General features: G+C 39.6%; 1 protein-coding gene across 1 annotated transcript in view; it reads left to right on the forward strand.

Moving 5' to 3' along the window:
• Positions 1–858: 858 nt before the first annotated feature.
• Positions 859–23,338, forward strand: part of LOC103353592 (lipid phosphate phosphatase-related protein type 5-like) — a 64,940-nt gene continuing 42,460 nt past the window's right edge. The window contains exon 1 of the mRNA XM_008276649.1: positions 859–1,062. Coding sequence (XP_008274871.1) covers positions 859–1,062 — 204 coding nt within the window. The remainder of the gene's footprint in view (positions 1,063–23,338) is intronic.

Below are 23,338 nucleotides of genomic sequence, written 5' to 3' on the forward strand. Positions count from 1 at the left end.
ATTGCTAATAGTTTATTTATTATTTATTCTTTCAACATTCATGAAGGTCGTATTTTATGCTTCATTGCTTCTGTTTTACACACAGCTGGAATTCTCTAAATGTCAGATTGTTACTAACTTAAGTTATGCAGAGATCTACATGCACATATATAATTCTTCTCCTCTTATACCCCCTGCTTTTCCCAGGGTTGCTTCATTTTATTGTTCTTTCTCATTTTCCTTCTGCACCGTCCTGCTCTTTTTCACCCATCTGTGTTTCACCCTCCCCTCCCATCTTCCTATTCCTCTTAAGTTCTTCTTCTGTTCCTCCATACAGCGTTATTTTCTTTGATCGGTCTCCATTTGTCTCTTTACCCTCCCACTCTGCATAGTGACACTGCTGAAGGGATCTCTCTCTCTCTCTCTCTCTCTCTCTCTCTCTCTATCTATCTATCTATCTATCTATCTATCTATCTATCTATCTATCTATCTATCTATCTATCTATCTATCTATCTATCTATCTATTTCACTGACTCTGTATCTGTCACTGCTCTCTTTCCTCCTCTCCTTCGGTCTTTCTCCTTATTTGTCTCCCTCCGTCTCTATCTTTACCTCTCTCGTCCCTCCCTCCCTCCCTCCCTCCCTCTCTCTCTCATCCTCTTCCCTCACTATCTCTCCATGCACACTTGATTCATTTTACACATTACTGAAGCATCCATCATTTTGCTCTGTGAAGGAAAAAAACCTCTCCTTTTTTCTTTTTTTTTTTTTTCTTTTTTAAACCGTGACAGTATTCTCCACTCATCTTTTTTCCGGCTGCCTTTTCTTTCCCAACTCCTACACTCTCCTGTGGATCCAATCCTAAAGCTGGAACCAATATGTTTTATTTCCAGCTGGTCATCATGGCAGGGACCGTTCTGTTGGCGTACTACTTTGAGTACACGGACACGTTCCCCGTGCACATTCAGGGCTTCTTCTGCTTTGACAAAGCCTACTCCAAGCCATACCCAGGACCAGAGGACAACAGCAAGGCACCGCCTGTCCTCGTCTACTCCCTCGTCACCGCCATCCCCACTGTGACGGTGAGTCAACTTGTAGAAAAGAATGTGCTAACATGGGTGCTTGTCATGCACACACGCACACATCTCACAGATGTGACAATCGCCTACATTTGTATGCACACAATCGACCTGCAACATGTGAGACACACACACACACACACACACAAACAGATGGTTCATCCTCATGTGCACGTGGTGTTTGTGAAACCGAAAGAAGGGAGACGTGTAGGTGTGCATCCTCGTGGTCTCACTGCTCTGTTTGTGTGGATGCGTTCTCTGTCATAACCATGGCAACGGGCACTATATTTGTCCTCCATAGAGCAGTCAGCGATAGCTACAGTGTACAGAGAGTCTGTCCTTATTTCTCAAAGACATGCTTTTAAACAGAATAAAACATCAGCTGTGAATGGCTTCTCTTATTCATGCACAGTGGGCACAGTTTCATGATTTTCACCTCACACGAGAGTTAAAAATGCATACAGAAACATCTTAATAATTAAACATCAGTGTAGCATTGTAATTTGCAGGTTGTGAATTCTTGTCCAAATGCACATCAGTATTCATTTACTTTATTTTACCAATTCTCAAAGGCAATTTGCGCATTTTCACTCACGCAAAATTAGTTTACAATGACCATAAGTATTCTTATTAGTCTAGAATATAGGGAATTTAATCATAGCAGCTATACTCTCGTTTCAGTGGGATTTTATTAATAATGAAAGCTCCATGTTCATGACTTCTGTCTTGGGCCCCAAGGCTTATCTCTTTGATGTCCTGCAATTAAGTGGCATTACGACATGGCTGCCATCGAGTGACACAGGAGGGCAGCTACACTGCTCATACATATAATCATACATAGAGGTACAGGCAGTCCAGGGTCATTTTTTGCTGTGATAGTTCACATCTACTGAAAAGAAAGGCCTGACTTGCTCATGCTTTGATAAAGGTAGTTGATCATTGCAGCAGCAGTGATAAAATGTGTGTAAAGGTTGATGAAGGTGTTATTATGAGACATGTCTCTCACTTTGGGAGCAATTTTCTTTTCACATTTTGTGCTGAAAGTGGCACTTCACGCACAGATGCAGAGGTGTATGCATGTATTTATGTGTGTGTTTGCTTGTTTGGAGCGTTGCATGCACTCGAATGGTTGTAGGCTGCGAGCGTCAGCGTATGCGAGCTGTTCATAGTGGGAGTGGAGTGGCGTGATTTTGCCTGAAGAGTGAAATAGGGTTTTTTTGAAAGTCAGAGCATCTGTGTTCTCTTTCGTTCCAAGATACCGCTCCATCCCACGAGTCCCTGCTCACATACAATAAAAAAGGTAGATATTCATCTAACTTTTCTCTCAAATTTGACTCCACAAACAGAAGACAGACGAGTTCTTCAGCTGACGTTATAGATGTTTGCAGATTTTTGTGTGTGTGTGTGTGTGTGTGTGTGTGTGGATCGTGTTTTTGACAGCTGATTTTTAAACCTACCAGAAACTCCACTGTTTTCTCTTTCATGCTTTTACTGATGCTTTGTATAATGATAGGGAGGCATTCAAGTTTAGAACTATAGCTGGTTATGTAACGTTCAGTGGTGTTGCTTCCCCGAGTTAAAGCACTTAAAATAGTGTTTCAGAGATTGGGTTTTTGTACCACCATATAATAGGAGGCAGGTCATGAAAACGATCGTCAGAATTTTTGCAGCCAATGGACTTATCTCTAATAGGGATATTGTGACACCGGAAATTTGGTTGTGGAAATTCCACATTCAAATTTTAATAAAAACCTTCTACATACACCTTGTTTGGACACACAAAAATACACACACAACATTATATTTTGACAGACTACAGTGACCACAGCACTAACATTAAGAGCAGCACTCAGCTAAAGTTAGGAGCTGCAACTAGCTACAAAGGGCTATATTTACATTTTGAAAAAACAACAACAATATTAACCAGAAGAATAAATCAATTTTAATTCATATTCTAATCTAGAAGGCCTGTAATGCACCATACAGCTGTTTGTTAAATGCCACAAAACATTATCAGAAGAAGAAGTTATGAGTTAGGGCTATGTTAGCCTAAACAAGCTAATATTCACCTATAGCTACAAGCTAATGCTAGACTAAATGAGCTAATTCTAGTGTTTGTAAGCATTGCACTTCATCAGAATAGAAGAATAGAATAGAATGTTATTGATCCATTTGGTGCAAACCTCAGGAAAATTGTTGATCAATCAAATGCAGCTGTTGCAATTCACAGACAACTATGGTAACATTTCAGGATATGAATATTTTGGCAACATGGTTTTTACATTTAAAGTTGTAAAAATTAATCAGTCCCCTTGAATTCTTTGAGCTGCTTGGATAACTTTGAAGTGTTTCCTCCATTTGTTCTAACACTTTTTGAATTTTAGCTTCGCATGATGTGCCTTCAAATTCTGCAGTACCAACGGTACTTTCTGTACCTTCAGTACCATCGAAAAACAAACTCTGTCAGGTTTTCAGTTTTTTACTTTCATCTCGCCAGATAACTGTTTACACATGAACTGCGTGAGACATGAGCAAGGCTCAGGATTTTAAAAAAATTACCTCTTACTGACAACTGCTGACCATTATGGAATTCATCTTAAAAGGCACCCTGTGGTGTACTTCTCTGCAAAAATGGTTTTACACTTCACCTGATCTGCAGGAGACTGTGATGAAGACTGTGTATGAAGATATACAGCAATGTTCCAGAAAAGGCTGTGATGGACAACCCCGCAGGCCAGTAAATACAGATGTAAACAATGCAGGATGTAAAATACTTAAGATTTGCAAATGTCTCATGAGCAAAATGCATTCAACACATTTGTCAGCCCTCAGGGATACACTCAGTGTGCTTGGGTGAAAATGCAAACATGGGTTTTGCTTCAACTGGGCACCTTTAAGTTAGGAATCGTTTTCTGATATATTCTGATCTAATTTAGTTGTTTTTCCTGCACTGCAAAAAAGCCAACTTGTATTTTTTGGCCTAAAACAGTAATTTTTGTTGGTAAAACTTGAAAATATAAATTATTGACATTTAAGACAATAATCTAAGTTAGCACAACAGAACAAGACAGTTGTATGCTCTAAAATAATTTGGTGAGTTGTTAATACTAAAATCCATACGTTGTGGTTCAATTTAAGGGACAACAGTTCTGTCAACTCATTTTTCTTTGCTGTGAAATGCGGGAAAGCCAACTTTCCGAGTTGGCATTTTTCACTTCCAAGTTTCGAGGCTGTGTGCTGCTTGGAGGAGCTGGAGAGCTGCTGCCTCAGGCTGAAGTCTGCACGGGTAAGTTTTAAACAACCTTTAATTTAATTTATTTTAACATGAAACCATATAGGAATTTTATTTTGAGTTGTGTCATAATGGAGAAAGCAACCTACACATTTTCAACATTTAAACACAAGGTTTTTCTGTCCTTAGCGGTTAGCGGCTAATCGATGCTAGCAGGGCCGCAGCAGTTAAGCCAGTAACATTAACTGGGCCAATCCTATTCAAACATGACAACATGTTGTCTTCTCACTTGTTGGTATTGTATTACAGTAATTCATGCTCAACTCAAAATTGTGGTCGCAACGTTAGCCGACATTTTATTTAATCTTTCATAGATAAGGAAGGTGTCTGTTAGGTCTCTGCTCCCAGACGGCAGCAGGTGAGCAGGCTGTTTTACGTTGGTAGGGACAGAGAGAGCCGAGCAGACTGACTGAGTTCGATAAATCACCATGCTACTGTGATTTAAGTATTAAAATAATAATTATTCTTTTTTTAAAGTGTGTTGATCACAATGCCCATTTTAACATGAAGATAAAATTGAAATTGTTTTGACTTTATAATGAGGATTCAAAATCATGTTCACATTTTTTCAACAGATTAGAGAAGAGTTTTGTCGGATCACAAACAAGAACCAAATGGACAACTTCAAAGAAGCCCTTCATGAGCACACCTGGAGGCTCCTGAGACTCTATCGGGCGAGAAGGACAGCTTTTCCGTCTGAGATAGATCAGCTCCTTACCAGCCTGGATCAAGAGGTGAATTCTGGATGTAGTAATTTCATAACGTTGAACATTATGGATAGGTTTAGGGTTAGGGTCACCTTGTTGTGACAAACCCTCAGAATAAATGCATGGGTTTCTAAGGGACACAATAGCACAAACAAGCAAACCAATGATGACGATCAAATAATCAATGATCAAAGACATAATTACTCAGATATAGTGACTTTTTTCATGTTAAACAAAGGGTATCTTAATCTTTAAAAAAAAAAAGATCTTGCCCTGTGGGAAACCTTTTCATGATGTTCTCAGACACTGATAATGATATTTGCCCATCAGTGACACAAAAAGCGTTTTCAGTGGACACACTTTGACAGTGAGCAATCATAGGGCCCAAGCTGAAAAATGCCAAATTACCCTTTAAAAAGGAGTAAACCTTTGACATGCAATCGACAGGATTTTTTGGGGATATGGAAGAGGACATCTGCCTGCATGCTTACTCTATTTCTTGTAATGATTCATGCAACTCTTGTTTCAGACATCTGACATCACTGCACATCGACAAACTGCAGCTTTAAAGGGCCTTCCTTTGTTTCTCCGTGACAGTCCGGAGAAGCTCTTCATGACCTGTCTTGTGAGTTGTTATAATGAACAGAAATTGTAAATTATGTTATTATACTGTATTTACGTATAGTGCTGTAGTTAACGTTGACTTCAACCATTACCGCTCTGTCCTACTTGTTTCCTAACAATGTGTCTTATAGTTGTACTGTCCTGGCTATGACTTGATGTAGCGTAATTAATGTCATTTGATGTGTGTATGCGGGTTCGGTTTTTGATTGTGGGGTATGGGGTGGAAATAGTTAATATGTCAAGCTCATAATCAATTCTAATTGGAAAAAACATGTTTATTTAATAATGTGGAGATATTTTAGAGTCTTAGCTTATTCTGATTCACACTATTTTAGTGACTAATGTCTTGCAATCCATGTGTTGGTCTTTTCTGGTCTGTTAACACAAGGACACTGATCCAGAAGTGGAGCAGACGAAGGGCCTCACTGTGGGTATCCTCACTGTGCTGGAGGATGATGACAGCACAGCGCCTCAAAGTGTTGTGAGTGTTGCTGTTGTTGTGGAAGAAGAAATTGTTCTTCAAGGTCTCCCTGACCTGCCAACTGCTTTTGCTTACCTCTTTGGACTGATCTATGCTTTAAACCTCAAGTACCCAAAAGATCTCAGGTACACATTGCCATACAGACCTCTCTGCAAGGGTCAGATCTCTCAAAAACAAACTCCTCCATCAGTGAAGTTCTGGATCTTGAGTTGTTGACTTCTAAAAGTTCCCTTCTGTCCAGCCAACACCATGTTTTATGTTTTAGATTCATAGTTGTGTATCATACAGGTTCTGTATGGTCTTGTATACATGACTTGTGCTGATATATTGAGACCAGACGTTATGGCAGTTGGTAACCTTATTAACAAATTTAGATTCATACTTGTGTATCATACGGGTTCTGTGTATCATAGCCTATGGGTTCCGTATGGTCTTGTATAAATGACTTATGCTTGATATTTTGAGACCAGAAGTTATGGTGCTCAGTAACCTTGTTAACAGATTTATTAGATTCATAGTTGTGTATCATACTGATTTTGTATGGTTTTGTTTACATGACTCGTGTTTTGATCTTTTATTCAGTCTCAGTTTAAAAGTAGACAATGTAGCACAAGTAAACAACTACTACTGAGACAATTGGGTCTCATTAGTGTGCATGTACTTGGCCTTGTTGGAACGGATTTGATGCTGGTACAGTTTAAATAAAACAAATTTTTTGCACATATTTGTTGCACTTGTCATTATTTTTACATTTAATTATACGTTATTGGTTCTAAATTACACTTTTAGCTACATTATTAACTATTGTAGTGTGCAAGTTTAAATTCCTTTTGAATTATTCTTCTATATACTAACTTAACCCAATAAAAGGGCATTCTCTGTAAGAACTTACAGTAGAGTCATTACAATGTAAAATTATAAGTTAGTACAATTTACATCACAGTTAGAAGTAAAAATTAAATGTTAATGCAGTGTAAAATATTAAGTTATAATTTAGGAGAGAGTAAGCACAAGAAACATTTAAAAGTTATTACAGTGTAAAAATTATAAGTTATTCCAACCTAGGAGAGAGTTAGTTGAAGTAAGTATTAAAAGTTATTACAATGTAAAATTATGGGTGAGTATAATTTTGGAGCGAGTTAGCACAAATAACAATTAAAAGTTATTACAATGTAAAATGATAAGTTAGTCCAACTTAGGAGAAAGTTAGCTGAAGTAAGGATTAACAGTTATTACAATGTAAAATGATAAGTTGGTCCAATTTAGGAGAAAGTTAGCTGAAGTAAGGATTAACAGTTATTACAATGTAAAAGTATAAGTTAGTGGAACTTGCCATTGAGTTTATAAAAATCAAAATTCAGAGTTGAGCAAACTTAGAAGCAAAACTTAAAATATTTAGTTTAATTGTCCAACTCAAAATTTTATCGAAGTTTGTTGCCTTGAAATTTTGAGTTGACCCAACTTTTCTTTTTTTGCAGTGTGCCTGTATCCATTTCCTTTTTTATTTAGAATAGTTTTCTACTTTTATTAGCCAAAAGAGTAATTTCATCTTGGATTTTTTAAATGGTATTGGTGGAATGTAGTATAAGGACCTACACTATGAAGGTATACATAATGACACGGGCTGCAAGGTGGCGCAGTTGGTAGCACTGTTGCCTCGCAGCAAGAAGGTTGCCGGTTCGCGTCCCGGTGGGGGCAATGGAATCTGTCTGCGTTTGCATGTTCTCTCCGGGTTCTCCGGGTTCTCCGGCTTCCTCCCACACAGTCCAAAAACATGTTGAGGTTAATTGGTGATTCTAAATTGTCCGTAGGTGTGAATGTGAGTGTGCTTGGTTGTCTGTCTCTAAGTGTAGTCCCTGCGATGGACTGGCGACCTGTCCAGGGTGTCCCCTGCCTTCGCCCTAAGTCGGCTGGGATAGGCTCCAGCCCCCGCGACCCTAGTGAGGATTAAGCAGTGTATAGAAAATGGATGGATGGACATAATGACACCTAATCAAGATTCATTCTCCAAAGGATGTCGTGGAATACAATCAAAAGCTCCTAGAATAGCTATTCTGAAGATTGCCCCTAATTTTTTTGTCCTTTACACATTAGGGAGCACCAGCTCTGGAGTCACTATCAGAGCTGATATTTTTTTCTTCTTCTTGCGGGTGATAATAAAATCCACTTTTAAAAGATGCAGAGTTTCCTTGCAACAGCGTCTGTCACTCACAGGCCATGCTGATAATTTGGGCTCTACTGTAACTAGGTTTGGGTTCATAAAATGTTGCAGTGCAGGTAAAACAGAATCCAACGCATCTCTTTGGCCTGATCAAAAGTCTGTCGGAAAACCAACGATGTTGAAAATCACAGCACTGATGTCTTTCATGGCAGACTGAACCTGTAAGACTCTAATAGCGCTCACCACAATGTGTGTGTTTGTGTGCGTTGATGATACTGAATACAACAGAATACTGAAGAGACGAGGAGAGAGGAAGTGAGAGGGTGAGTAAAGCTGAGGCACTTGTGTGGTACTTGGCAAAAATGCTGTAGGTTTCAGTGCATCAGTGAAGGTAAGTGTGTGGGCGGATGTCGGCGCACATCTCCTCCACTGCCACTGAAAACTGTTACTGTGTGTGCAGATGGGAGCTGATGTGTGTGTGTGTTGCTTGTGTTGGGATCTGAGTACTAGTCAGAGTAGCTACAGGCGATTTTTCTTCACAACTGTAGCTAATTCCATTCACTAACACACACACACAGTGCACCAAACACAGACTATAGATTAATTTATGTTCACGCACCAGATGTAATAGAGTTGACGTTTCAGCACTTGTTCTAATTATTACATCAAGGTAGCCGAAAGAGCGGGTCACAGTGCTATTTGAATCATTTGCTGAATATCTCTGTGTGTGTTTTGTGTAATGGAGGCCTTATGCATGCGCTGATTGCACACTGCAACCCACCCATCCGTCGATACAGTTAAACTGTGACCAATCAGAGGATCAAATGGTAATTGTAGGCTTAAGAAGCTTGTGGCACATTGTGAGCCTTCACACCACGTGTAGACTAACACTGTGCCAGACAAACACACACACTTGTAAGTCCAAGCTAGAGGATATGATGCAGCGAATCAATGAATTTTTGAATGTGTTTCTCTGCCTTTTTTTGTTTTTTGTTTTTTTGTTGTTTTTTTTTTTTAAATGGGGGTTGGAAGCATAATGCTAAATACATTTGCCCTTGAGAGCTCTGTTCTAATGCTGCTAAATATAAGCCTCTCAAACAGCCTGAGAAGGCAAAGCACTCTTTGAGAGGAGAGACAGTAAGAATTCAAAAATGTAGCAAACACAACACACAATGAGAGAACTGAAAACAAAGGTCGAAAACAAGGGAACGCAAAATCCAAGCAGGAAACTCAAAGCAGCCAAAGGATGAGGATGGTGAAGGAAGAGGAAAAAGGGGAACAGAAGGCTCAGTTCGATTCCATTCAGTAGCTGCTCCAAGTTTGTTTGCTGCTGTCTGCTAAACCTTGGAAAGAGCCTTCATGCATAATGTAGCTCCATGTGACAGAAAGATGGGGATTGGGGCAAACCATGAAGGCAGATCATATTATCCAGTCATGCCAGAGTTTATCAAGTAAGAGCTCTTGATGCATGAAAATCTGCATTGTGCCATGGCTGTCATCATATCTTCAAAAACTGTGCAAGAAGATGAGGAGGCACAGAAGTCAGAGTTGAAGGAGACTGGCAAAAGTAAAGTGGATTCAGATTTAAATATATGCAGGATGCTAAGGAAGGTGAATCTGCTGCCTTTTGGAAGTTAGAGGTCTGGGTGACTTCAGATGAGCACGCTGAACCTGTTGTTCTTGAAATGCTGATTATGTTGTTTGGTCAAGGAGGTCATTAAGTCATTTTGAGATATTACTCTGAACTTTAGAAGCAGAAATAGTTTTGTTACCTAAGCACTGGCAGCACTAGGACTGCAGGTATGGAGAAGCTAAATTACTAGGAGAGTTGCTGATGGTGCATTTATGTAAATTTACATGTAAATTATATTCATCGTGTGAGTCTCTGGCCTGTAACAATGCATAATGATTCTCCATCTGCCCTTCTGATAGAAGTCCATTGTGTGCATCTTCTGCATGGTGGCAGCTAGATTGGTAGGTTAGGATGCAGTGGTAATGTTAGGATTGTGGGTATGATCTCTGCTTGAGCCAGTGTCTTATTGCTGCCCCATGCTAGAATGTCCAGGTTTGGATGGCCTGGAAGTTGACACGTTTCATTTTGGAAACTGTTTTGTCTCAATGTTTGCTTGGAAACGGGCCAAATAATATGATTTTTTTATTATTATTTTTTCTTCCAGTGATTATTTTGAGGACGCAACAAGCCTCCTCTAGGTTCTTAATAGCACCAACTATGTGAATAAGAGATAAGATTCAAATGTCAGATTTCTGGTGAGAAAGTCTATCACTGTCACCACTTTTGCTATGCCTATTTGCACAAACTACTTAAAGGCACATTTTATTAAAACCTAATCCATCCAATTTCTGAAAGGTATTTTGAATGAGAAAAATGTGGTTTCACCTAAAAATCAAACGAATACATCGAGTGCCAAGCAAATCACAAATTACAGTTGCGGCTTCCGGTATGACGTCACACTGAGAGGTTCAGCACGAAGGAGCTCCCGATGAAACTTTCTTAACTTCAATGTATTAAGTTTAAGTAAGGAAACCATTTGATACACAGACGTTGCTGGTGTCATTAAGACATGAAAAAAGGTGCGGAAACTATTGAAAGGAGACCAGGGAGAAGCACCCGAAACCAAAGTAGCAGCGATGCTAATGCCGCAGCTAATGATGACTGTACCGGAGAAGCCCGCCACGCTAACTCAGGCTATCCCTTTGATTTTGCGGAAATCAGGGACACCGTTGCCGCTGTGGTTGGAGACAAGATGGCGGTTATCTCTGACAAAATTCTGGACACAATTCAACCTACATTAGATGGCAACACGAAGTGTCTAGAAGACGCAGAAAACCGCATCTCCAATGCAGAGGACATCATTGCTGATATGGAAACAAGGATGCAGGAAGCGGAGAGTAAGCCTATCATGCTCACAAATAGAATGGACGAACAAGAGTCGAGATTGCGCAGAGACAGCATTAGAATATTCGGCATAAAAGAAACTTGGATACCAACTATACTCAACACGGAAACCAAAAGGGGCAGGATCCGGCTGGACCGCTGCCATAGGAGCTTGGGGCAGCCAAGACCAGGTGTACCAAGGGCCGTCATCATGAACTGCCACCATTCGACAGATGCAATGAAGGTGCTGGCTCTTAGCAAGAAGCTGACACTACTTTTTGAAGGAGCAAAGATTATCATTCGCCAAGACCTCCCACAAAGGGTGCGACAACTGCGAAGGAAATTCAACGTGGTGTGTCAACAGCTCATCACTAAAGGCATCAGGTTTAGAATGCTGTTCCCAGCAAGCCTTCATTTCTCTTACAATGGAAAGAATTTCTCTTTTGATTCAGCTGAGGACGCTGCAAATGTTGTGGAGGCTTTTGATGCGCCAGTTGAGTAAATGAATGCTATTTTGGAGCAACGATTCACCAGTGGCTGTCGACTTTGTTCACGATCTGTAAAACACAACGTAACCTCTATTTTTTGACTGAAAGTTTTGTCGGGGGTGTGTGGGTGCCGTTATGGAGGCAGAAAACTTGCTCTGTGGTGTGCGCTCGCAACGGATGTTGTTTCCTCCCAGGACTGAGGGTCCCGAACTGTTTTATCTGTGTTACTTGGGTGCTTTGGTTTGTACATTTGTGAAAGCACATTTTAGTTACCCAAGCCATATTTTTGTTGTTGGTTATTTTTTTGTTTTAGTTTGAGCAGGTCTGAGTCTTGTTTGCCATTTTCAAATGTAGATTCTCAATTTCACTCATGCCCCTCTCCTTTTTGTATTTTTTACTGTTATATAACTACTAGATACATGATATTTCATTTGTGATGAGTACAACTAAGTACATTTCTCTGAATGTTAAAAGAATAAACAATGCCGTTAAACGCCAAAAAATACTAACTTGGTTTAAGAATGAAAACGTTAACATAGCCCTATTACAAGAAACCCACCTCACTGATGAGGAACACAAAAAAATTCATTTTCATTTACCATTGAAAATGAATTACAGATAATCAGGGCAGATATGTTTTTATCAGAGGTTACTTGTATGGGGAAAATATTTTGATTGGTTGCATTTACGCCCCAAACGTATACTTAAAAGAGTTTTATTCCAAACTTCTCGCTAAAAGCTCTTCGAACATGACTACATTTAGTATTCTTGCAGGTGACTTTAATTGCACTTTAGATCCAGAGATGGACCAAAACCCACCAGCTAAACATATAATGTCTAAAATGAGAGAGGCAACTAAGGAATTATGCTTTGATTTGCAATTATTTGACGTATGGAGAGCAATTCATCCACCTGACAAAGATTGTACGTTTTATTCAGACCCACACTGTAGTTTTTCTCGTATTGATTATTTTTTGCTTCTAGGTTGGCTTTGGATAGAGTCCGGGCATGTCACATTGGCACACGGGTACTTTCTGATCATACAGACGTTTATATGTTGGTGTTGCAACAATTAGTTATTCCACTCTTAAATATGTACTGACATTCAGCGGAGTTGGGCACTTTCCTGACTACATTGTATTCAGCAAACATCTCCTTAATACTAAAACAAGGCAAACCAGCTGATCAGTGTAGTTCTTGTCAGCCAATTAGCTTGATCAATATAGACAGCAAGATTTTTTCAAAAATATTATCAAGAAGATTAGAAAATTATTTAACAGTTCTCATTAGACCAGATCAAACAGGTTTTATTAAAAGTAGGCTCTCATTTAGTAATATGCGAAAACTGCTTAATATTATTGAACACTCCAACGTCACTAAAACGCAAGGTCTAGTCATATCGCTTGATGCTGAAAATGCATTTGACCGTGTGGAGTGGCCATATTTATTTGCAGTTATGGAGAAGTTTGGTCTTGGCAAAGGCTTTATTGCTTTGATTAAATTATTATATAACTCTCCAAAAGCAAGTGTAATTGCGAACGATATTAGGTCAGAAGAGGCTTGGAAGATCGACACGCCAAGGAGATCCAGTTTCCCCACTAATCTTTGCATTGGCAATTGAGCCACTGGCTGAGGCCATTCGAAGTCATAATTCTATTTCCCGCTATAAAATTGGAGAATCTGAATACAGGATTTTGTTAAATGTGGATGATGTTTTGCTGTTTTTGACTGATCCTGAGAGGTCCATTCCGGCTGTTATGTCGGTCATAGAAACATTTGGTTCATTATCAGGTTACAAGGTAAACTTTGACAAAACAATTGCCATGCCACTAGGAAATTGTAGCAGGATTAGTAATTTTCCATTGACTTGGTCTGACTGTGGATTCATTTACTTGGGTATTCATATCTCGCCAAATGTTCGGACCATTTTGAAGAAAAATATTGATGCAATTTATAAAAATGTTAAGGGGGCTCCGGATGGATGGATCTTCCTGTGTCCTGGATGGGTAGAGTAAATTTAATTTAAATAAATAGGGTACCACAACTTCTCTACCCATTACATATGCTTCCAATACATTTAACTAAGAAGATGATAAAAGACACTGAGAAGGATCTATCAAAATTTATTTGGAGAAGAAAAAAGCCCAGATTAGGTTTTAAAACTTTACAACTGCCCAAAGATGGGGGTGGACTTGGTCCTCCAAATATAATGCATTATAACTGGTCTTGCCATAGCAGATCCATTCATGAGTGGATACATGCATATTTGAAAGGTAAAGAAAGCCCACTCGAATCCTGGGTGTGTACTCCCTTTTCATTGATAAGTGAACTTATGAGAAAGAAAGAAAACTGCACATACTAATTTACTGATTGACAATACTATAAAAGCTTGGCGAGATATGAACAAATACACTTCCACTATTCCCAAACTTTATTATTTGACACCATTGATGAATAATTCTGATCTCTCCCCTGGAGTAAAAAGTGCTGTATTCCAAAGATGGTATAGTAAAGGAATAAGGGTAATTGGTGACTTATTTGAAGGTAATGTCCTAATGTCTTTTATTCAAGCTCAGGGCAAATATGGAATTTTACAAAAGGACTTTTTTGCTTATTTGCAGGTTCGACATTTTATCCAGGTAAATTCTAGAATTAATCAAGGAACAATGTTGCCAGGACCCATGGAGAAATTTATGATGGACCTCAATGTGAAGAAATCTATTATTAAGCAATCTTGTGCCAATTTGCAGGACTCTGATGGACATAATATTGGGAAGTTGACTGAGCGATGGGAAGAAGATCTTCAATGTCACTACGATGAAAATGACTGGAAAGATTGTGCTCAAACTACTCACTCATTATTTCTTAGCAATGAATACAAGGAAACTCAGTATAAAATACTGCATCGACAGCATAGGACACCGTTTTTCCTGAACAAGATGGACTCACTGAGGTCGCCCTTACGCCTTAAATGTAAAATAACAGATGGGACATACCTACATTGTTTATGGAGCTGTCCGAAAATATCAGAATACTGGTCTTGTATAACAAAGGAAATTAGTGCTATACTGAGGAGAAGAATTTGGAAAGACCCGGGTCAGTTTCTGTTAGGGCTGCCATGTTCTAATAATTTAATAGACAAGAATAAATCTAAATTACTAGGTATACCTAGTAAAATCAGCACACCCAAATTAACTCTGGCAGAATTGATTTCAACGCTTTTGAAGTGTCTATATGGGTCCACACCAAAAAGTGTTAATTTAAATCTTTTTGAGGGGTTGGTATCTTTACACTCAGTTAGTGTTAAGAATACACTCAGTTAGTGTTAAGATACCAACCCCCAAAAAGAGTTAAATTAACACTTTTGAAGTATCTATATGGATCCACACCACAAAGTGTTAATTTAACTCTTTTTGGGGGGTTGATATCTTAACACTAATTAAGTGTACTAAACAAGTGTTAAGCATCAACTCTCTCAAGACACTTTTAGTCAACTTTAAATCAGTGTTAAGCCAACAATAACACTCTAAGGTGTAACGGCTCTTCTGAATGACTAAAAATTACGGAAAAAATTGCAAAAATAATAATAGTAATACATCTTATTTGAGGATAAGCGCTATACATGACACCCAAGCACATTTTACAAAACAAATACAGTAAGTATCAAATTACAGAAACAAAAGAAAACACAATAAAATACCAAGGTAATAAATTAGGGTAAAAACAGACCAAGCAGCTGCATTAAGGTGGGATGAGCAGTCCTAAACAGGTGAATTTTGAATTTGGCTTTAAACAGGATGAATTAGTTAATGCTCCTGAGTTCCAGTGGTAGTGAGCGGAGCGGAGGGGACAGACAAATGGAGAGAGGAGGAGGATGAGGGAGCGAGAAATTAAGCTTTTGTAATTATACTTGGAGTACACATTCCCAGAGGCACACCTTACGTTCCCCATGCAGCTACTTGTACAAAATAATGTTGATATTGTAGTCTGACTCACCAAAATAACACTGTGCTGTATGGACATGGTTAGCATTACTGTTCGATGTTAGCCAGCGCTAAAGCTAACTTATTGCTAACAGCACACAACCAAAACATGACGCAAGTTATTGTTACTTTAGCTTTTGAACAGCTCAGTAGGAAAACGGTCTTAAAAAACTTTATCATATTCAATGTTTGCTATCAAATATGGAGTTTTATCGGTGGCCGTGTGACAGTGTGGTGGTAAGCAGTGTGAACGTGACTTATCATACCAAAAACACCAGGTGCCGGAGGAGATATATTTATATCAAAACATAATGTGAACATAACTGAATTCACTTACCGAAAAATGAAAAGAAGAAGCAAGCTTTAACAAGCTCAAACACAGTTTTCAGACCCTTCGGTTCAGCTTCAGTTGAGACGTTCAGTTCGTGAGACCAATGGGCGGAGTTGAGTTACACTGGTGGAGTCTTGGCCAGCTTTGGAGTTCAGAGTGTATGTTTCAACAATAGCACTTGCAGATTTGGTGTCAGACTGGAGGATGCTGGGGAACCTAGTCAATGTTATGGACAACACTTCTCATCTATTGCATGCCACTCTTGTGGCTTGAGTCGTAGTCTGATCATCAAACTGTGTCACACCTGCACCTACTGCATGAAACATGGGATACCTAAATCTGAGCAATAATATCAGTATCATCATTTGCAATTTTACTTTCTCAATTTTATGTGCATTATCACTGTCAATATCATGTGCAATATTCCATTTTCATTTGCAATATTTTAATATTATGTGCAATGTTACTTTATGACTTCAGTATCATTGCCAGTATTACTTCTTCCTTTGCTATTCTTATCTCATCTTACACCACCGTGTTGGCACTAGAGAATGGTCTGGTTGTGCAAGACTACTCTGCCACTGCTAACTAATTGATCATTCTCATCCCAAAGTCACTAAATATGCTGTCACAAAGCCCTACGAGTGACAAAAATGTGTCATAAAGACACCTCTGTAACCACAAAGGCACACTGCCAGCTGTGGTAACAGGTAGTAATATCACAAAATCCAATCTTCTTGATTAGATCTCAGAAATAAGATGGAAATGCCAGATCCAACTATACCCAGCAACACTTTCTTTCTCTCTCTGTTATAAACATCTGTGGATGTGGAAATTGGTTTCCCACTCTGCTCCCAGCTTAGGTGTAGACACGTGCAGATTGAAATGGTGGGAGGCTGTAGGCTGTGAGCCACACAACAACAGAACTCTCGTATGTTAAAATGGCTCCCATGATGCTCCCTGACTGTGCTATTGTTATGCTAATGTTTAGCAAATTATGATGTTCAGAAAATCTAGGCTTTTCCTGTCCTCATTCATCGCCTTTCATCTATTCTATATTTTCCTTCTATTGTAATTGTAATCAGAGTTGTCATCTCTGACAAGTGGCGCAAAAGAAATCTGCTCATACGACCAGACGCCAATGAACAGAGACATACAGGCACAAACTCATGGAAACTGCAAAGTAAGGCAGAAGGAAATGTCTTTATAGATTGTAACAGCGTGGAACTATTCCATCAGTTCATGCATGCAATCCTTTTTTTTTGACATTTCAAGTTGATTGCAATTATGTGTATTTTCTGACTCATGCTGTGGAAGCACACTTGAATGCACACATAAGCACAGACCCTAACACACACATCAGCAAGTGTCCATATGCATACTGCTCAGCCTTGGAACAATCCTTCATGAATAATGGAGTCACACATGACAGACGGAAGAGGATTGAATGGAACTATCAAGCAGGAGAAAAGATTTGGGCATCACACTGAAGCTCTTCCATCGTTTTCTTGCCCAAACAAAGGACTGTGAGGAGATCAGATCCCCTGATGATTTCCTCTTCACCGAGGATGTGGGAGCGAAGAAGAAGCCGCAAATGAGGCAAAAGAGATTTTAGCACTGATGTGAAATGTGTTTGGTCCTGTAGAAATTCAGACAATGGGGATGCCATTATCAGCACTGCGTTTTCAGCACAATGCAAACTCTGTGCAGCCATCGCTCCTAATTATAATGTTCCTATACAGCTAAATTGCATTAAGTCTGTTTTGAGGGAAACATATTTTCTCCGGTGTTTGGTTTGTTTGTAAAGTATCACACATATGTTTCTAATGGGCTTGGCCTCATCAAGTGTCAAACACTAAGATCTGGCCTATTCAAGGTATTTTTTAACTGATTGCCATGAATCTTTGTCCATTCCACAGCTATCGTAAAATGATCGGAAAGTGGCACAATTTCTGGCAGTATGTGGTTAATGCAAATACTAAAGAATTTTCCTAATCAATAATTGCCAGCATTATCATTTAATAAGTAATTACACATAGTGGACACTTGTCCTGTGCTGATGTTACTGTATTAGTCAACGGAAACAAGATATGGTAACAGTAAGGGGCTCCACCTGGTGTTACAAAAAGGTGCTACAGCTAACCTCCAAAAATTGTTATGATTTGCATGTAGAGAACACATGCTGCACGGTGGCTCTGTGGTTAGCACTGTCTCCTCTTTCTACGTGGAGTTTACATATTCTTCCTCTGCAGCGTGGGCTCTCTCCAGGTTCTCGGGCTTCCTCCCACAGTCCAAAAACATGCTGAGGTTAATTGGTGGTTCTAAATTGTCCGTGTGCTTGGTCATCTGTCTCTAAGTGTAGCCCTGAAATAGACTGGTGACCTGTCCAGGGTGTCCCCTGCCTTCATCCTAAGTCGGCTGGGGTAGGCTCCAGTCCCCCTGTGACCCTAGTGAGGATTAAGCAGTGTGTAGATAATGGATGGATGGATGAAGAGAACACAGGTTTTCACCATCTTTGGGAGCTTGTGGAGCCATGGTACCCTGACCTTCTCCACATTAAATTTCAGATAGTGTGCTTCCTGAAGCTTTACAAAAAGGTGTGTGACCACCTACGCAACATTAAGGAACTACTTAGATGCAGAATGCAGGAGTTTTTTTTTGCTATACCATTCTAGAACCTTTCAGTTGTCAAGCATATCTGGATTGATTTTAATAACTTTAATGTGCTTGAATTGTGTATTATACAGAAAAAAATATTATATTGAGACTTGCTTCATCATATACTAAGTAATAAATAACATGGAATGATTGGGACATCCCTAATTTCTAATCCACCACATCATTGCTATTACATTTGGTTTACTCACACTCCTTTTCAGGCAACCAATCATATATTAGATCCAGAAAATGGAGGATACACTTCAAACATGTTATGAATGGATCATGTTGTAACTCAAATATTATTTTTCCAAACCTAACCAAGCAGTTTTAAAGCCTAAATCTAACAAAACAACAAATAAAAACTAAAAACATAAGAAACAAAACTCAAACTGAAGAATAGTGGTCTTACAAGGGACATAATCTACAGTCTCCAGTGTCAAAGTGTCATGCCTCCATCTCTTGATGTATTCTTTGTGACTCTTTCAAACTAGAAATGTTGCTTGAGATGTCATAGTTTTACCTTTCAGGGAGAAAAAAGGTCTTTCTAAACATAAATGAGAATATTCTTTTGTTGTATGGGAGTGTTTTAGTGAGACAGGTAGTGTTGTTCTGTGGTAGTGTTTAGATGAGTGTGTATGTTGAGTCTTGTGTATATCTGTGATACCTACTGTATGTGCAGACATGGCTTGGCGAAATGCATTGTGTGACATCATTGTTTAGGAATTTTGACTATACAGCTCATTTCTGCTATTTTTGGAGGCCCTAGACAGAAAACAGTTTCATTTAATTATCATGCCAAGCACACATAGCAGTCTCTGCCCTTTAAAACAGGCAATTAGGGTTTAAAAACCACTTCTAAAAGCTCAGTGAAACCCAGGTTGATTTAAAACAAAACCAAATTAGCAGCAGAAAGGTTTGCTATAATGAGAGCGCCATGGAAAAGGTGCAAAGTACAGTCTTGCAGGGAACAGAGGGATGGTGGTGGGGATACTTTGGCAGCTGATTTGTTGAATGAGAGGCAAGTTTGTACTGTTGGCAGGTGAATATGAGGTGACTGGGGAACAGCGGGAAGAGCTCAGGACAGCTGCTGCAGGGTGAAGACATGGCAGGGTCTGAAACTGCAGGGAGGATAGGGGGTGAGTAAAATTAATGAAACTAGCTTTGAACTTTCTCCTGCTCTTTGGGCAGTTTGGGAGAAGTTTTAATTGTCAAATAAGGAGAAAAATTCCCTGCCAAAAATCCTCACTAAATATTTCTTCGAAAGGGATTTGCACTCCAAATGCAATTCCCTGCAGGTATAATCTGTTTAGCCACCTACCAGCACATCTTCAATGGTCTCTGTTTGTGTGTCCATCCATGTCTGTCTCCTTTTTTTGTGTGTTTGTATGTGCAAAAAGAGAGGCAGAAAGTCTGAGACTGAGAAAAAAAGGCAGACAGATCAGTGCATCAGCAAACAGGCCTATGAGATGGAGCAGTGAAAAAAAAAAGGGCAGGGATAATAAGGGATAATCACAGCTTTACCCTGTCGCTGCCAATCACACTGGGTAGAGGATTGAGAGATGAAGACAGCAGGCCGTGTAGCCCCATGTTGATACGCCTGACCAGCTATCTGCTCCCACTGTGATAGCCTGTAAGACATGCTCTAACCCACAGATGAGAACCCCTAATCCTGCAATACACTCACACTCTGGTAGATTAGCTGCAAGGTCTCTTCCCACACTGATCCAAGATCCCTCTATTTCTTCTTAAAAGCAAGCAGAGGGATTGGAACGCAACTCACAGGGGTAGCAATATGAGGGGACGGAAATAGAGACAAATAGAGAAACAGAGACTACGTGGGGTTAGGACAGAGGGGGAGACTTGAGGAGAGAGAGGAAAACGCAAAGAGACAAGAAAAGGAATGGGGATAGAAGAACATCAGGGTCATACCTCAAACCGCGACTAAGCTCTTCCTGAGTTTAACAGGATTTGAACTATGAGAGGGTATTCGGGATAGCAAGAAGCAGGCAAGAAAGGACAATTTATATTTTTATCAGAAAAGTACAGGGAAAAAAAAAAGTTGCTTTTGGTAGCCTAGTTTCTCCTCCACAAAGACCTAGGAGAGCTGCCCTACAAAACACAGAATAAAAGCAGGGTGAGACAGAGAAGGAGATGGATGGAGAGAGTGTGGGTGATGATAAAGCTAAAGCAGCTAAATTGTCATGGTTACCATCGCGAGCGTATGAGGAGGCTGCCTGTGTATGTGTGTGAGTTTAAAGTAGAGCACTGGGCAGAAGCTTCATGTAGACTCAGCGTTCTCCTCATGAAGGTCTCTGTGTTTTGTTTACAATAATCGTTACAGAGCTATTTCCAGCATGACATCATTTTTAGAAGATGGAATAAGTGTAAAGGCCTTCCACCAAAACACACATTATGGATATAAACACATGTTAAGTATTCTGCATCAAATATGATTCACCCCAAGAGCGTTTCACGGTGTAAATGCGCCGCTAAATTTACTGTTTCCTCACGATATCTCGAGGATCTTAATGATAAGAATTCCTCACACATCTGGGACAAATGAGAACAGATACACTAGTGTACAGTTTCACACTCCCCCTTAAGCTTATCTTGCTTTTTATATGCTGTGACGTCAAACCGGCATTTGTTAGCATTACTCACAGTGAACGGTGTGTCTGTTATGCTGCTCTAATGCAGAGCGAATTGCTGTGCTTTATGTAAATGTCGGTTTTCAGCATATACGTCTCTGCATGCGGTTTTCCTGTCTTTTCTGAAGCCACTTCTGTTTATTTCTTTGCGGAGGAGCTACAAATTGAATGTGATAGTTGATTGAACATCCAGAATACATCTATTGTTAAGAAAAATCCACAAGTTTACAGTTCCTTGCTGTCCAGTCAGAGCCCATTTGATGGCCATTGACTGCTCTATTGTTTCACTACACATTTTTTGAAAAATTGGGTTTCTCAGACACGCTGCTAACAAACATTACATTTTCGTCCTTTTTTTTTTTTTTTTTTAAGTCTTCACATTTCTCACTTTTTAGTCCTCGATCTCACATTGTGTAAAGGAAAACTGCACGCTGCCTCGTACACACACCTCAGACTGCCATAGACCACACAATAAACCGTCCCAGTGTTACAGTAAGTTGAAAATCAAGGAAAGCCAATTAAAAGCAGCTCAACCTCCAGAGCTCAACCTCAACCATAGTCTGTACAAAAGATGGACGCAGCTACTGTCATGTCTTAAGGCGGCGTTTCGAACGGGATCACCGGCAGCCATCTTGCCACAGGGAAGCTCTCTGGTGTAACCTGTGGTATGTGAAGGAAGGTGAGTGATCTGCACAAACATAAATACTCTTATCTCGCTGAAATCTTGACGGATTTACAAACGGTTTGGTTTCTTACGAATGTTGTTTACGTGGCCACAATTCAAATTACAAAAATACAAATAAAATACAAAATAATTAAAATACAAATTGTTGCTGGCCATGAGAGTGTACCATAATTATCCACAACTGCGGTGTTATAACTACACTTCTGACGTTTACAACAAACCAAACCGTTTGAAAATTGGTAGAAAATTGAACAAGTTATGGTTACTTAAAAAGTACATGCAACATTACAACACAATGTTATGGGTGAGCGAGCGCACCGAATCAAGATGGCCACCAGTGTGGCCGTGCAATTCCATTTGCCGAGAGCGCGGATGAGACATTGAGCCTTTATTATATATATCTATGGGTCAGACGGACTGAGAACCGAGGACTCACTGCCCGCCCACATTTACCGGCTTCTGCTGTGTTTACCGATGCTGCTGCTAACAACGTTAGCCTGCCAAAGTGGAGCTAAACTACAGGTGAGAGTGAAAGTGGTCTCAGTAACTGGTTTTCTGTCCACGTCTGGACCATGTTACATATAAAGCAGTGACCTGCGTTACTGTAGCTGAAGTTACTGTAAGTTAACTTCAGACTGGAGCCCCTGATGATGAAACAGGATCTGACATCGTGTTTAAAAGTTGTTCTGTAAATCTCAGGTTACGTTTCCTGACTAGTTAACGCTGATGCTACATCAGGTTTGTCAGCGTTATAAATGACTTACCTGTTGTCTGTGACTAGCTTCCTGTAGGTCACAGCTGATCAATCATAATGAATCGATAACGTTAATACAGTCTGTTAACTGCTGCCGTCTCATGGCAGACAGGAATGATCAGCAGAAACTAAACCAAGCTAAAGGTACACCACAGAACACTGATTAATGTTAATCTCTCAGGTCATGTCTCTGTTCTCTGGTTTTTAACAGCTTCTGTTCATTTCACTGAGACAAACATCTGTTGAAATGATTCCTTCTCTTCCAGAAACAGTGAAGTTACTGAGGTCTGATCACCATGACATGAGCATCACACTGAACCTCAGAGGTGAGTCACAGTTACTGTTATTGAATGTAAATCAGTCCAGCAGACTTTTTCTCTACGACAGTGTTTATCAGATGATAGAGGAGCTCATGTAATCAGCAGTGTTGAGCAAGTTACTTTTAAAAAATAATTAGTTATAGTTACTAGTTACTTCTCCCAAAAAGTAACTGAGTTAGTAACTGAATTACTCCACCATAAAAGTAACTAGATACCAGGGAAAGTAACTATTGCATAACTCTTTATTA

This window comes from Stegastes partitus, unplaced genomic scaffold, assembly GCF_000690725.1.
Source record: "Stegastes partitus isolate 25-593 unplaced genomic scaffold, Stegastes_partitus-1.0.2 Scaffold3, whole genome shotgun sequence".
In the NCBI taxonomy this organism is placed as follows: domain Eukaryota; kingdom Metazoa; phylum Chordata; class Actinopteri; family Pomacentridae; genus Stegastes; species Stegastes partitus.